This window comes from Cyprinodon tularosa, unplaced genomic scaffold (genome assembly GCF_016077235.1).
Source record: "Cyprinodon tularosa strain WSP-4 unplaced genomic scaffold, ASM1607723v1 ctg87, whole genome shotgun sequence".
In the NCBI taxonomy this organism is placed as follows: domain Eukaryota; kingdom Metazoa; phylum Chordata; class Actinopteri; order Cyprinodontiformes; family Cyprinodontidae; genus Cyprinodon; species Cyprinodon tularosa.
In genome coordinates this window covers 1,805,639-1,823,325 of record NW_024039640.1, presented here as the reverse complement: position 1 = coordinate 1,823,325, position 17,687 = coordinate 1,805,639, and the positions used below count along the sequence as shown (strand labels likewise).

General features: G+C 36.4%; 1 protein-coding gene across 3 annotated transcripts in view; it reads right to left on the bottom strand.

The window, feature by feature from the left end:
- LOC119775395 (limbic system associated membrane protein) overlaps window positions 1-17,687 on the bottom strand; it is a 747,266-nt gene that overhangs the window by 65,473 nt on the left and 664,106 nt on the right. For all 3 annotated transcript variants that reach the window (XM_038273363.1, XM_038273365.1, XM_038273362.1), the window contains one exon: window positions 10,036-10,161. In XM_038273363.1, the coding sequence (XP_038129291.1) occupies window positions 10,036-10,161 (126 nt within the window). The remainder of the gene's footprint in view (window positions 1-10,035; window positions 10,162-17,687) is intronic.

The following is a 17,687-nucleotide window of genomic DNA, read 5'->3' as shown; positions in this document are numbered from 1 at the left end:
CAAAGAGCTCCAGTCGTCTATTTGATTTAGAAAAGCTACAAACTGACAGATTTCCAGCATGATGTCATTTAGGTGAACTATGGATTCAGATTCAGTAAAATGTAAGCAATACACTCATTTAAAGTTTTCCTCTTAGTGAGAATCGTCTGGCTTTTTGGTGGAGCCCGATAAGGCATCCATCTTCATCACTGCAAATGAGATTTTGGTTTAGATTTGAAACCAGATAGTAGAGAGCTGCTTTGTCATGAAGAAAACAAAACGTAGACTTCATCTAATTAGCTGCATTAAAAACCAATGAAAATAGTCAGCACCAATGGAGAAAAGCTGGAGCTAGGGTGAACGGCAGGACTGTAGAAACAGATGACAGCAGTAATCAACATGGGCACCCTGAGAATTACTGATGTAAGTGAGCAGTAAATAAATCGTAAAATGAAATTTGAGCTGAAACAGTCAGCATCATTTGTCACTCAGGTAATTCAATCCTAAAGAACTGCATCAGGATTTGCCCATTAAGTTTCACAAGCAAGGCTTCTAACAAACCAACCCTAGATATGACAATATTCAATTTGGTCTGAATAATCAACAAAAATCGCACTTAATTAATATATAGATCTGGAAATTATTTCCCAGATGATTTCTTCTAGATCCTTTTAATCATTTGGGAAGAAACCAATCAATGTATTCCATATACTGAGATTTCTCCTTTAGACTAACTGTGTGGACCTAAAGAGGAGTCTAATGGAAAAGTCAGACATGTCTGGCAGATCATCATATCATCTCTTATCTATTGTTGTTACTCCAAAGCACTTGTCTCATGTGGCCTGAGGAAGATAATTTTCTTGCTGAGTGAACCTGGTTGCTCAGGCATTTCTTTTCTCTGCTAATATCACTGAGTTCTTCAAGGTATTTTCAAATTAAATTATTTCAAATCTTAAGGGACACATACACAGATGAAAATTAGATTAAGAATGCAATGCAACTCTTTACAGTATGTGGAGGGTTTGTTTAGCCATTTCTTGGTATAAAACCTATTATTTTCAAGACCTTTTGACATGAACGTGCGGGAAGTCATCGGGTTGCATATCCATATTTATGTGATCATACATATGGGAGCTTCTGCCAGACTTCTAGCATTGTTGTTTTTTTGAACTGAATAGATTTAAAATGCTAATTGTGTTGTGTGTATAGGAAGAAGCACATGGTGTAAATATCAGGGAATATAAATAAATGAGCTGTCATAAGTTTAGTGTAATGAGGTGGAAACACTAGCATGATGGTATTACTGCAATGCTGCACTACATCATGAAATGTTCTTTTCAGTTAACATTTACTAACTATACTTTTTTTTTTTTAATAAAGCCACTAAATCTGATCAAATATATATAAGTTAACCAAAATAATGATGTTTAGAAGCAGATTGAGCAGTGCAGGTATACAATTGCACGTGGCGCCATGCTGGTAGAAGATTAAAATTGTGATCCTTAAGTGTACGAGTTTTTTCTATGCATTTGGAATTCTACCAAAAGTACATAAGCAATAATAATTACTCAGAGGAGCAGTTTTACACAATACACACACATAAACTACTCTCCATGAGCATTTTTCATGTTTTTCTGGTGCAGGTTTAGTATCTGATTTTTAATCCAAATGCACTGAAAGATAAACTATTTACTCCCCTACTAAAACAGGATGAACAAATTCTATTTCAATTGAATTTATGTATATAGAGCACATTCACTGTTAGGTTTATTCAATGATGATTATAAAATTAATGTCTGTGTGCTTAACAGTTGAGCTAGTAGATGCTTCACTTTGTCTTGTGATTCAGTCAGGAGACCACCCTGCCTTGTGATTCTGGTGGAGCATCCTGTTTTATGAACTGATCAATTGTTCTAAATCAAAACAAAACAATACTGTTTTGTAACCATGTGTTATGTTCTGTTAATAGAAGATGGCTGCAGGAGGGGAGTCGGAGGAAAAAAAGTGGAGTGGTTTTTTTCCACTCCTGCAGAAGTTGCTTGAATCTCTTTCCTGTGTGGACTCAATTTCTCTTTTACAAACCTACATATTTTTTACCTAACATTCACAACACATGTCGTCTCAAGGCACTTAACAGAGAAAAAAAATGCCAGATTGGTTAGGAAAATCAGTTAACTGCATCCAGTCATTGACTTGCAAGACATGCCCCTCCTATATCTCTTCAGCAATACCTCACACCAAGCATGCATGCATCACCAGTGGAGAGGAAAACTCTCTTTTAACAGAAAGAAACCTCCAGCAGAACCAGGCTCTGTCTGAGCGGCTATCTAATGAAGCGGACTGAGGTTCAAGGAGACAGAAGCAGACATTCAGAAAAAAGCAGAAATACAAACGGTAAGTGTTACTTGCTCCACAGGTTGCCCTGTCCATGAAAGACACAGGCAGGCATACGAGCTCCGAGCCAGCTCTATTCACGATAAAAGAAACAGGAATACACCAAAAAAACAGGCCAAGCTCCAATACTTATAAAGAGAAATGTCGACAGCAGTAGCACAGCTAATATTTCAATTCAGAATGGAGTTACAGCTTAACAGTAACAGAACCGATAACTCTACTATGATAAGGAAAAAGAGAGAACAAAAGGTTTGAGGTTCAACCAAAAAATACTGGGACAATAGAGATACAGTAAAATGAAGCAGAATAAGGAAAAGAGGTCGCTATGTGTTCCAGCAGATCAAATATATAGCAGCATGGGACAGGAAAAAGCTCTGGATAACCCATTTTGGAAAGGAGGCGCCACAATAGGGTCAAGGTAGAGCCAAGGAAAAATATCTGTCCAAAGTGAAATTCTAATTATCACAATGAACAGCCTTTAAATGTGTATAACAGATGATGGACTACAACCCTATAACTAGGAGCCTTATGGCTGCTGGATTGCTGTATTGTCCTTAGAGGCAATTTCAGTGCAGCAGCATCCTGCTGTTTTTCTGAACAGCAAATTTCATTCTGAGAGATTTTGCACAGTGATGCATTTTTAGAACTTGAAAACAGATTAAAGGGCAAAATCTCAGGTGGTAACCTGTAAGAAACACCAGCTGCTGGTGAGGCAATGTCTGCTGCTAAATGGGTTTTTCACCCACGTGACGTAAAATGCTGTGACATGGTAAAAAAGTTTTAGTGACATTGCTTAGAAATGCAACATTTACTGGTAAATTAAAAGTGTTTTAGCAGCTAAAACACTTTAAATCCTAAATAAACTTTATAAATTTGATCTTTTAGACAACACTTAGTTTGCATGTTTTCAAAAATGTAACTTGCTATTTGCTCTTTTTTTTTTTAGATTAATTCAATCATTGCCTTTCTACAGATTTTACAATAAGACACCCATAATTTTACCCATACGAAACAAACATTTCTACAAACACTAGGGATGTCACGAATTTCAAGATTATCATCAATACCAAGGAAGATATTCAATACTCAATGTCGCTTGGGGGATAAGAAATGACAAATAATTAAGAGCATAAAAAATCTATTAATATATAAAAAAAATTTATCTCAACAAAGACCATGTCAACAGAATCACATATGCTATTTACAAAAAAGTTAATATCCCAAATGTAATGCAATTTGATTTTACTGGCATTTTGACAAAATATCAATGCTAGACTTTTCATAGTGCAAAGCGTTATTCACAGCTATGTGGATTTAGGATCAGTCTAAGTGTTTTCTTACAGGAAGAGAGATTGGGATCTCTCAAAAGATTATAACTGAGCAAATCACCTTAAAATGCGAAATGATCAAAATCTTTCCTCTCTAACAAGCGAAGGAAATTAGTACTGTCTATTTTCTATTTACACCTTAGTTCATTAATATGCACTGTCCTTTATAAATATATAAATGCAAAAAAGAAGAGGTACTGGGAAAAAAACAGTTTCATTTAATTATCCAACAATATGGCAAAATTAACTATAAACTTGAAAATTATTAATGGAAAATATTTTATTGCCATTTTAGCTATCAAAGCCTTCCTCAAATTGCTGAACAGCTGTTTGCATGTTTCAACTGGTATATTTATCTTTGCTGAAAAGCTTCATCATCCTAATCTTTGGAGAATTCCTCTAAGACAGAATAGCTCTAAAACCTAATATTCATTCAGAAGAATCAAAGTATTGCTTGAAACATAAATATGATTTAGAGTTTAAATAATGTTGGTCCTAAACTGTAGGGACTGTCACACAATCTGCATGATCTGTTTTAAATTATTAGAGTTCAGTTTAAATATTTTGGGTTTTTTTTTTGCATATTGTTAGGTCAACAAATAAAAGTTTTGTTTGATTTTACAAATTTTTAAAACACATATGCAGATGTGCAAACATTTGTAAAAGATACGAGTAAATGTGAAAATAGCTTTAGGCAAGAGAACAAAGATTTACACGCAACAACAGGCTTGACTCCTCAATTTGACAGGCAGTGTGTTTCCTACCAGCATCTGGGGTCCCTGAAAAAGTTAAGAAACTCAGTAGCCAAGAACAGCAGTGTGAAGTAGTGGGCCTGCCATCTGCCAGACACCATTATCTCTTCATACACACACTCATGAGCTGCAGCAGGCTTAGGGTTTCTGTCGAGAAAGACTCCTACGAATCAGCAGCCAAAGTAATAACAGGGGCTGGTGTTTTCAAATGAAGTGCTGCTCTCATTTCAGCAGCCATATGTACCCATGAAGACATATAGAGTTTGTTTTCACTCTGCTTCCCTTTTTGAAATAGGTATTTTTCAATAACACACAGAGGAAATAAATGAAAATGTAAAAATAGCAATGTTATGGAAACAGAACTTGAAATGGCAAATTAATAAAAGTGGAAAATTGTAGCTCAGATATTACTTTTTCCGGAAATCAAAACATCTTTTCATCTATTTGTCCAAAAAAAATAGTATGAAAGTATACAAGGTGCTACGAAATCTTTATTAACAGTCTGAACCTCACAATATCTGCTTTGTCTTCGTGTACCTTAAAAGAGCTTTCCACTTCCACCATGCTTTAGAGAAGCTGTCGGACCCATATGGCATGTAAAATTAGGGAGAACAAATTGGCCTTCTTTAATGCATATATGGAAAAGAGGCCAATACACCTTTCAGATTTGCTCAGCCTCCAGGTGCAGAAAACAGATGTGTTCAGTGAAACATGTCTGGAGTGCTGACAAGATGATGAGGCAAATGATAAAGAGAGACAAGGATAGGATTCCATCAGTACAAATCTCTCAAGTCTGGGATTTAGTCGATTGGGGAATCTTTATCCATCACTATGGGCTTATCAGGGACCAGAGACATGAATCTTTTCTCTGAAACGGTTCTTAACCCAAAAATGAAAATAACGCTAATATATCTCAGAAAAACTGAAATGCCTATATTGGGCCTCAAAAGGAAGATGGATGAGAACATGAGTTTTAATATGTGCAAGAAAGAAAAGAACTAAAAGGACAAACAGTAGTAAACAGTCCAACTTGAAAACTATCAAATCTGGAGCAAACCAGCTAGAGAGATAACATCAACCAAAGTGTGTAAAATGGCTTTAATGAACATAATATCTCTGTCAGGAAAATTATTTTCAACCAACTACTTAATTACTCAGCAAAATCTTGATTTTATGTTTCAAACTGAGACATGGCTCAATGAAAATAATGAGATACTGAATTTACTAGGGATGTAACGATATTGACATTATGGCACTATCGCGGTGGTAAACGTGTCTCGATATCGTCGTGGTTGGGTTAAAATAATAAAAGGACAGGTGTCCGTTAAAAAGCAAGAGGATTAAACACAGTCCCGCGGAACAAATCACTGTTAACTACATAGACCATGATCCTTTGCGCTGCGTTATCATACCAACCGTTCTTAAGCCAATAGGATTGCACGCGGATTGCACGCTGTCCTCACAAGCTCAAAGCGAGCTAGCATGGCCGACAGCGATAGTTTTAAGGATGAAAACAACAACCCCGAAGTTGAGATTGTGCCAGCCCCTGCAGCTTTTAAGTCAGATGTCTGGAAACATTTTGGTTTCGCTGTGTCAAAAAACGCAAAAGGAGAGAAGGTGGTGGACAGACAATGGACTATATGCAAGCACTGCCAAGGTAAACTGCGATACAACACCGGAAGCAAAAGCAATATGCAAAGTCATCTGACGACTCATCATCCAGAAAAGTTTGCAGATTCTCTCACAAAGAATGTCCTGTCCGGTCAAAAAACCCTGAAGGAGGCTTTTTTTTTTTCTTGAAATGTAGATCTTTTGATCTTACTGATGAAAAATGTGAACATAACCTAAATGATAGGTCAGTGTTTTAAAAAAAGGCTTTTTGACTATTTTATTTAAGTTATGTTTCTAAACACCAGTTTTAAAAGGCTGCTTTTACTTGCCTTGCACATTTAAACCTGACTTAACTTGATATTTGTTTGCACTTAAAGGGATTTCCCTATTGTTTACAATTGCTTCTTAACTTGAACATCATTCACAGAAGAATCAACAGAATATTGATGTTCCGGACTACAACTTGCACTTTAAAAGCACTATGTGATCAGCGTTTTATGTTGTAATGATCCATAAATACAAACATAAATTGCCTGTTGACTTGCAAAAGCAGAAAAAAATTCTATTATCATCAGAAACACTATTGTGAGCTATTTAACAGTACCGTGAGCTTTTCCACAATATCGCAATAAATATCGTACCGTGAGGTCAATATCAAAATTGTATTGTACTGTGAGATTTTGATATCGTTACATCCCAAAATTTACTGGAGACAGAACCTCCCATTTACTATTTTCCTTATCAGAACACTGTTTTAAAAAGGGGAGAAATTGATCATGGATTACTTTGAATCTTTTTAATATACAGCATAAGTATCCGAGTACAGGGCCCAGTTTGAGCCATGTTTCTGAATGTTTATTGGCCTTGAAAGTCCAAAACACAAATTTTTTTTTATTTCAATGAACTTTTATCCATGATATGTGTGGGAACATGATTAATTCATTATTGTGGTTGACTCTAATGTATATGTTGACAACCCTGAACACAAAGGTGCAAAAGAACTGCATGATTTATGTCAAAGTATCGATGATGCAATGCAATGATTTTACGGTTTTTTTACTGAGAAAAAAAAATTGGATTAGAAAAGCAGGCTGCACGTCAAAGCCAACTCCAGCACCAAGAAGATAAACAAGGTTGTGATATTTTAGCTAAACATGGCAGTACAGTAATTGATTACAACCAACCTATGATAATAGTGATTTGAAATATCCTGCAGGGGTATTGTGTAGTCTGCCCACTGAAGAAACTTCTACTTAAAGTCTCATGTGTGACAATATGAGCTTTATCTTTCCTCTCTTTTGGAGCTCTGACAGCTGAAGAGCTTGGACAACAGATGTTGTAGTTAAACCCTCTCTAATCACTGACACTGAAGCTTTTAAGTCCTTCACAGTACCATTAAGTACCATTAAAGTCCAAGGTGCATTAATGTGATTCCTAAAGACTTATCTTCTTGCCCAGCCACCATGTCTACGCAGATTTAGAGAGTTCCTTATTCCTTCCATTGATCTTCCTCAATGATTTCATTTAACTTAATCTAAATTCTGTTTAGAGATCTGTTTATATTCACCTCCATCCATCCATCCATCCATCCATCCATCCATCCATCCATCCATCCATCCATCCATCCATCCATCGATCATGCTTATCCCAAGCAGGGTTGCAAAGGGTGCTGGTTCTTGACAGATCGCCAGTCGCCAGGGCAACACACGGACAAACAGTACCATTCATACACACACTCACACCTCAGGAGAATGTAATTAACCTAACAGTCATGTTTTTTGACTGTAGGAGGAAGCAGTAGTACCCAGAGAGAACCCACGCATGCACAAAATATGCAAACTCCATGAAGAAAGATCCCGGACCTACAATTTAACCCGGAACATTCTTGCTGCAAGGCAGCAGCTCTACCCGCTGCATCACTGTGCAGCCCCATCTATAGACTTGTATTTTTTATTATATTTTTCTTTCTCTAAAGTTTACTTTTGTTTTAATAAATAATACATAAAATAAAAAAAACATTATTGATCTCACATTGGAGAAATGGGCTGCCATTGTTCGGCACCCGGGGAGCAGTGTGGGGTTTAGGGTCTTGCTCAGAGACCCAGAGTGGCAGTTTGGGGAAGTGGGTGATCGAACTCCCAATCTCAGGATTCTAACCCTTATGCCCTAACCACTATGCCGCCACTCCGTCTTTTGGTGTTGCTATTATGGAAGAATTTTTAAAATTCATAAATTTTTCCCAGAACCGTATATAACTGATATTACAGTCACCAGGCACACATCAGCTGCTTTTAGGCTGTCTCCATTTAACTGACAGAGAGGCTGTTGCTATCAATTAGTTCAGTGCCAAATGAATTCTATAAGTATGTCTCATGGTGTATGAATGTGAATGTTAATTTGAAATAAAGAGTAAAAGAACATTTTTCTATTTTTCCCCATTCATTACTACATGCTTTATAACATTAAGCAAATGCTAATCCCAGACCATGGTCAGTCTTTCAAAAGTAAAAAAAATAATTTAAATTATTATTTTGCTTTAAAAAAAAAAAATGCTATTCAAACCAACCTTTAAATGACCTTGTGTTCTTGTGTTGTGGAAAAAGTAAAGGTTTGCCTGTTTTGTTAGCCAACCAGGTTGCAAAATCAAGCAATCATCTAAATAAAACCTGTATAGCAACAATAAGTTGGCTAAAACATCACAAATGCAGGATTTTATGACCAAATCTAAATGAAGTGAAGGTCAACTTTTCTTTTATCATTTAACAGTAATTAAGAAACTTGACCTATATGGAGTTATTGTGAAAGAGCCAAAAGCCGAAACCACATCTGACCAATCGAATCGATAGGGCAGAATCACATTTCTCAAAAAGACATTGTAATGATCACCAATCATTTTGTAGTATATAATCTTTTGACTGCCGAGATAAAAGTGGTATTTTGAAAAAAGGTAAGTGTCCTGTTTTATCATACAGATAGTCAAACAGTGTTATGGTTTTACCTTGATGATTTCACTAAACAGACCAAAATACTATTCCTGAAAGTAAAGCTTTGCCAGTCGGTTTGTTACCTTATCCCTCCAGTGTGCTTGGGTTGTGCAGAAAGAATGATCTGAATCGCAAAACCTCATCTGCTCTTTAAGAGCTCAAAAGCAGAGAGTTTATTGGGTGGCCTACTCCCAGTCTGGACCGGAATCTGACAAGCAGATTGTTCCATATCCTTTAACAGGCAATTCAATCAGAATCACAATCAGATTTACTCTATTAATCCCTTCGAGGAGATTCTTTTCGTTCAGTGCAAACATTTAGACAAATGAAAAAATAAGATTGTAAATACAATAGAACGAAATGAAATACAATATAATAAGACAGTAGCGCAGTGGATAGCACTGCTGCCTTGCAGCAAGAAGGTTCTGGGTTCGATTCCCGTCCCAGGGTCTTTCTGCGTGGAGTTAGTATGTTCTCCCTGATGTGTGGGTTCTCTCTGGGTACTCTGGCTTCCTCCCACAGTCCAAAAACATGACTGTTAGGTTAATTGGCTTCTCTAAATTGCACTTCCAATTTTAACAGCGTAAAATAAGATATAAGGATAAGAATAAAATAGGATAAGGATCACAAACTGTAATCAAACTGTCCTGAAAAGAGTCATATTCCCAAAACATTCATGACACTGACTTCCAGTTAACTAATTTAGGAGGAATTACCTTTTAACAAATAGCTAGATTGGTTTAAATACTTTTTTGTTTTTAACTGTACTCTAATACTGTAATCTAAAACATGCTTTTTATTTATCCAGGTGCTCTAAAATAACAATCTGTTATCTTTACCTGCAATACGAGATGGTTGATTCTTCACAAGGTAAAATGAATATTTTAACATTTATACAAATTTTAAATTAAGTGTCTTTATAGGGGGCTTAGTTAAGCAGCTGAAGTGTAACATTCTGTGAGAACGCAGTTTTTCTATGTCACTCACCTGAGGGGTTGAGCAGCCGCCAGGTGATTAGAGGGTCCGGCCTGCCACTTGCCAAACAGCTGAGAGTCACGTTGCTGCCTTCATTCACGACGATGTCTTCTGACACCTTGTAGATTGTGGCTGGAACTGTGGACACAACAAATGTGAGGCGTGATTGGACTGAAGGCAAATTATAAATAATCTTGTGTTTTTCTCAGAACCTCTAGTGAACCAACTAGTGAAGGTTATTTCTGTTAAACCTTTTAACAATTTTCTTAAATAATATGCAACAAAGATGAAAACGGACACAAAGATATTGATCCTTGGGTAGAACTTAAATTAAAAAAAAAATAACTTTGCTATTCTTTCTTTTTCACTTTGTTGTGCCCTTAGAGGTAGTTACAATTAGTGCTTTGAAAGCCAAGATCTCAATAAGCAATTTAATATCCTGCCCTGAAATGCGAGCTCAAGAAGACAGATTTCTTATTTTATCCTGTGGGAGATCAAACAGTTATTTAGTGCTTTTTTAACCAGACATAACTCCAGAAGGCAGGTTTTTTATACATGATTCATAATGTTTAGGTTAAAGGTTGAGTTTACTTTCCTTTTGTGTATTAAGAAATCTCTAATTATCATTCTCCTTTGCAATCCTTGTTTACACCAAGCTCCCAGTCCTGTCACTTTTAATGAAACAAAACATAAATAAATAAAAAATCTTCCATCAAAAAAAAAAGAGATTTGGAGGGAGAAACGAGCTCTGGCGATAAAGCAAGTCATCGGATAGGGTGTAATCAATCATGACTGATGTAAAGGGCATACATCAGGGGTTTCACAAGCTCCACAGTGGCACAGATGAATATCGGCAAAAGCAAGATACAGCCATAAATAATGATGAACAATGTCTGATATCATGGAGTTCCATCCTGCTTATTCAAATTGAAGAATAAAGATTTATGTTCTACAGCATTTGTACGGTGGGCCTGAAGTGCAAACTGCAACTAGAAATCTAAAAGCGCAACTACATTAAGAAAAACAAAACTACATAAAGCAAAGTGCAACTACATTAAGGAAAACACAATTACATTAACCTACTGGAAAAGGTAGGTACCAGTGGGAAACATGAGACATCGCTGATTGGACGACGGCGCCGTTTGACCCGGAAGTTGCATCGTCTGAACAGTCCAGCTTCTTTTAAGTGTGTCTTCAGTGTACGCAAACTAACTGAAATTTCGTGATTAGTCTTGAGCATATCCAGTATCACCTCGTATGTATGTCCTGATTTAAAATATTCCTGGATAACGGCAGCTATGTTTGGGGCGCCGACAATATCCATGTTTTCAAAAGCCGCAGCAGGCAGAATGACTTCCGGTTCAAGGGTCAAACGGTGCCGTCGTCCAATCAGCGATGTCTCATGTTTCCCACTGGTACCTACCTTTTCCGGTAGGTTAATGTAATTGTGTTTTCCTTAATGTAGTTGTGCTTTGCTTTATGTAGTTTTGTTTTTCTTAATGTAGTTGCGCTTTGCTTTATGTAGTTTTGTTTTTCTTAATGTAGTTGCGCTTTGCTTTATGTAGTTTTGTTTTTCTTAATGTAGTTGCGCTTTGCTTTATGTAGTTGCGATTTTCTTAATGTAGTTGCGCTTTTAGATTTGTAGTTGCAGTTTGCAGCTCAGGGCCACCGTACATTTGTTATGATATTACTGGAAGTTTTAATTTCAGTATTGTACCAGTTTGAAAATGTAAGGCAGTTTCTTTTTTTTTACCCGACTCCTTCTTTACAAGCTAAAAGTTCCCTTTCGTTCTGACATTCTAATATCAGCAAACACGGCAATAACCATGCACAGTCAAGTCTGGATGCAGGTACACCTATCAAAGTAATATTGACAGCAAAACTCTATTTTCCCCCAGTGGTCTTGCAGCAAACCTGAACCAAAGCTAGGATATTACTTTTTATGGATTCTGAAAATTGCAGATACTTAAATTCTGTGATAACACAGAGTTTTTGTTGGACCAGTTGCAGGGGATAAAGAGAAACCTTTGATTGAAGAAACAACACACTTGTAGAAGATATGCAGCATCTTGCTGCAAACTCTTAAGGATCTTTGCATTCTTAGGAAATACATTCTGCTCTGTCCCTTCTTGTAGATGCCTTCACAGCTGTGTCTCCAGCTGAGTTTATTGTCCAGGTGAACACAGAGGTACCGGTATTTATATTTCTCCACCACCTCTACTTCTCACATGATGTTAAATAGGTTTCTTGGGAAAATCTACAATCATCTCTTGTTTCACTCAAATTCAGTATCAGATGATTTTTTCTGCACCATGCTACAAAACTGTTCATCAGCTCCCTGTCCTCGTCTTTGCTGCTCGCCAATAGCTGCTGGGTCATCCGACTATAACCCTGTGGTGCTTCTCTCCTGCTGGCTACCAGGTTAGACAGTTGACCCTTCAGTATTAAAAACTGGGGTCTGTTTGTAAGGTAGTCTTTGATTCAGGGGATTGTTGAGGCCTCCAGCTGAGTCTTCTATAGTTTTTAATAAAACCAAAGTAGGCTAAATTGTGTTAAATGCTCTGGAAAAATAAAAGAAAATGACCCTAACAAGAGTCTGAATAACAGTGGTTGGTTAAAACAAGTGTATGAAGGCGTCATCAACTCCAACTTCATGTTCTGATTCATTTAGATGAATGCATACAAACGGTAGGGTCAATGGCATTAGATTAGATTAGATTAGATGAGCTTTATTGGTCTCACAGCGGAGAAATTCACTGGTCACATATTGGCATAGTAATTAAAGAAGGTGCAAACAAGGAGGAAAAAGGTGCATTAAGAATAAACAATATATATACAGTATATCCAGGTATATACAGTATGTCAAGATAAATAAAGATTAAGGTGCAAGTGTACATGTATCGCACACAATGAAAAACAAAATAAAAAGAAATAAAAAAATACAAGGGAGTAGCACAGAGATTTGAGGTGTCATATGTACAATCCGGATGGCTTATATACAGGTGGATTTACTTTTACATTAAAGTGTAGTAGGTAAGGAACAATGGTGAGGTAGTGGTATGACTATTCTATTCACATATATTGCACATTCAGAATATTGCACAGAATATTGCACAGTCAATAAATAAAAAACTATAATATAGCTGCACAGTGGTTTTCACAGGAGTTATTGTGGTTATAGTGCATTATTATAGAGTCTGGTGGCAGCAGGAATGGATGACCTGCGGTAGCGCTACTTCTTACAGACTGGGTGTCTAAGTCTTTGACCAAATGAGGCATAAGGAGAAGAGAAAACATTTGTGGTGTGAGATGGAAGCCTTGGATATTGGCTATTTCCAGACTTGCATTCATGGCAAGCCGCTTCATCCAACATTTTTTAAATATATATATATATATATGTGTGTGTGTGTGTGTGTTAAAAATTATTTCTTTCATAATAGAGTTTTATTTTTTTGACACTTTTATTTTGGGAAAGCTACTATAAATATTTCAGTGACATTTTAAGATGTCTAAAACTCATCTTAAAATCTATTTTTATTCCTTTTTTAACACAGAATAAGACTCTCTCTTTTTGTGTTTGTGCTTGTGTTTTTTTATATTGTTTAATTAGTTTTAATTAATTTATTAGTTTTATCTGTGGGGTGGCATGGTGTTCCTAGTCCGGGACTTTTGTCCCCATGTCTACCATTCCATGTTTACCACTCCGTCAGGATGATTAGCATTTTTGAGATACTTTTGTTTTCAGACATTCTAATTGGATGAATGGTTTTGGAAAGTTAAGAAGCATTCTGAAAATGGCCGATAGAAAATTGGCATCAATGCTTTTCTTTATCTGCTTCTTCTGCTTCTGTTTGTTATTTTGCTAGTTTGTTCCTCTTTTCCTCTGAATAGCTTACCTCTGATCAGTGACCTTTTCTACCAACATTGGTGAAAGACTTGGTAGCACTTAGGAGCTCAGTGAATTCAAGCTTGGTGGAATTGACTGAGAAAAAGTGCCATGTGTGCAAGTCCAGTTGTAAAGTTTCCTCGTTCTTAAGGAAATCTAATATCAGCTTTAAATGGTATCAAAACAAAGTGGAAACAAATGGGGAAAAAAAGATACATTCTTCTTCTTGTAAGAATTAGCCTTAAACAAGGTACACTTACAGATCTTGGGCAAACCATGCAGACACAAATACTATAGTGTACTGAAGAACAAAGAAAAGGTTAATAAAGCCAATGATGAGAGTTTGTTGGATGTGAGTTGGAATTGTCTGTCCAGACTCAAACAGACCTTTGTGAAGAATTAGAGAATAAGAGGCAGGCTGCTCATCCAACAGCAGTCTATGACCTCAGGAATGTACACCTGGTCACAAACCTCCAAAACAAGCTCCTAAACCTTGTTGATATCCTTCCAAGAAAAGCAGGTTTAGCAGCAAAGGGTCAACCGGTATCCCATTTAACCCAACTAACCAAATAAGAACTGACCCAGTTCGGTCAGGGTTTGTTTCCTTTTTTTAATGGGGCAGGGTTGCTGAATGCACTTTATGTTGTTATGTTTGTAAATATAAACACTTGATAAACTTGTTAGGTTGTCACCTAAATAGTGCCTATTTAGCTGTGCTGCATGACGGAGCAGCATAACTTCTCTGCTGTGATCAAAAGGCGAGAATGTGATGAGAGAAAAGTAGAGGGCATTATGCAAGAAATATGTTTGCAACAAGCACAGTAGATGGGGAAGACTTTTGTGGTTTAATGCAGTTCATTGAGTTTTTACATTTCTCTGAGATCAAAAGCACAAAGTCTCTCTGGATTAATGGATTACAATATAAACAGAACCAAAACCCAAGTTGGAGTCAATTTCAATAAAACAAACTATGAAGTAGTCTGCAGAATGACTGTTTTACATCACTGTACATTGGAAAGAATAAGTATTTTTCATATTTTATTAACTAATAGATTCCTGTTTTATAAAATCTAAAAAGTGTAACAATGTGTAACAGCTGCCACAATAAATAGATTAAATCTAAAAAAAAAATTTAATCATGCATATTATAAAAAATAATATCCTCACATTTTATGGAAAGAGCCTCTTTTACAAGAGAAAACCTAGTTTGTTTTGTTGTTGTTTTTATTGTTATTGCCACTTATTAGTTAATAGTAAGTTGTTTGATGAGATAAATCAACTTTAACTCATTAATCAATAACTTGCGTTTTTTTTATCTTTGCCACGCATGCCACACTTGAAAAACGACCTAGAAATAAGTACAAACATTCTTAAATTAAGTGTATTTACCCTAAGTTTGAATATTTGAATAAGATGATCTGCCAATGGAATGAGTGTTTTTACTTTTAAAATGAGATATTTAGATAAGATGCACTTGAAATAAGACAATGCAAGTTTGTTTTCTTATTATAAAGGTAAATTGTCTTGTTCCATTGGCATAATGTCTCTTTTACCTCCTCAATTCAAGAACAAATGCACTTATTTTAAGGAAAAATGACTTATCTAGATTTAGATTTTTTCCATTCCACTAAATATGATCTGAACTTTATCTCTTATCTTTTTAATCGTCTCAAACGTATTAAAAAGAATAACTGTATAGAACTGGTTTCATTCACTTAATATTTACATAATTTACTATATGGCTACATAGAATCTCAGTCTGTATTTAAACTAGAATATGAATCACAGGACTAATTTCAAAGTTGATCCCCAATGATTCATCCACCTCTACAAATACTCTACAGTACCCAAAAGGTTTGAGCGGTACAGATTCGATTTTAAGCCACTTTGATTGGCACTGAAGCCTACCATTCCCCTTTGGTTTATAAAACTTTAATGTCAGCACATGAATCAGCAGAGAGAGCAGAAGAAGTACTTCCATTTGCAGATCAGCTTTGGAGAATGCCACAGATGATACAGTTTATTGAGTCTTCAATAACCTCATTCATCATCATCCACTTAGATGCTGCCAATGCCAAGGACAAAGACTTACTGCTGCTTTCGAGTCCTTCTGCAGATGAAAGATGGGCCACTTACTGCAATTTCTCTAGTGCATCTTTATGACCCTGAAGTACATAGGAAAAGAACAAGGCTGTTTCTTTCAGTGACGTGCGGTGAGGTTCATAGCTGGTGAGGCACTGACGTCATCAGAATCAGATTTGCAAATAGATGCATAGATTGACAGCAGTTTACAGGTTATGTTTCACTTCTGCATCCTTACACATACAAACTGTAGCTCACAAAACACACATTTCCTTAAAAAACAAAACAAAATAAACGTTATTACTGTCTTACCTTTACTTATAAATGAATAGAAGTCCTCCTTATCTTCCTTCAGTTTTAAAAGTCTCTCTGTCTCAATGGAGATCACTGCCAGGGAAGAAAGCCTTCCTTGATCCGTCCTGTTCCTGCCTTATGTTTTCAGTCTCTTGAGCACCCCCTGCCATGAGGCAAGAGAACTGCCTGCCTCACCTCGAACTTGTTCTCTGCCGTTTATAATCGCTCATTACACGAAACACGTTACACAAACACAGTTGGTGACAAAAAGCTCTGTACATTATATACATAAGCCAAATTATTAGAAATAAGTTCACATATTACATTTGTTTAAACCATTTTATTGACGCCGTACAGCAACATGCTCTCTCCGCTTTGCAGCCAGCGCAGAGCCAGGGGTTGCGCAATCCAAGGTGAGGCAGAGCTCGCTGCTGCCTCACCGGCATCGCTTCCAAGCATTTGAATGGGAAAATAAGAAAATTCAGCGATTTTGAACAAATAAAAATCGAAATTGGTGAAGCTACGTGAAAAATGAATATTTTTTAGTACAAACCACCGGATGAATATAACAATTTAAATTACTTTATGATTATATATTTTCTTTCTTTCCATGATGGCTGGTGAGGCACTGCCTCACCTGCCTCCCCTGACCGCACGTCACTGGTTTCTTTCCATATTTGATGGAAGCAGTCTGAGATTCTTCCTTCGGTCATTCAGAGCTACAGCCTCCCTTCATAAAAGTATCCCTTCTGTTGTTCGGCTCATCCACAAAGTGCTGGCCACATTTTGGTTTCAAAGTGCCACAATAATTTGGGTAAAGCTGCAAACCAAAATTAAAGCTGAAAAGAATTTTCATCAAGATAATGATTCTTTAAGACAGAGCTTTTAAGACTTTTTTGCCTTTTTACAGATATTTCCTGAGAATCCACTTTGTCAAAAATGCCTGCTAGTGTGCTCTGTGCATATTTAACTGACAGTCTTAAAAGAATATCTAGATGTCCACACATGGTGGGAATATTAAGATAAAGGCATAAAAAACATGAGCTTTAAAAGTGAGTTTTTTATCCTGCTTCTACCATCACTAACAGGACTCTTTCAAACAAACCCCATTAAAAGCCAAATGTTTAAGCAATGCTCTTTTCAAGAAGAATAAAAGTTTTCATTTCTATTGAGTTATTTAACTATCTATTCGAGGACATTTAGGTTTGAATGGAGAATACCAACGGGCTGCTTTTATTGTCCTGCTTTAAAATCTGATTCACTACATAAATACACAAGTTAGAAGGCCAACTATGATTTTAAAGGTCACCTGAGGTATAAACTGGTTAAAAGGTCAAGACATAAGCATTAAAATGTTCACAGCAACTACAGTTTATAATATAGAGCAGGCTTCCCCAAACCC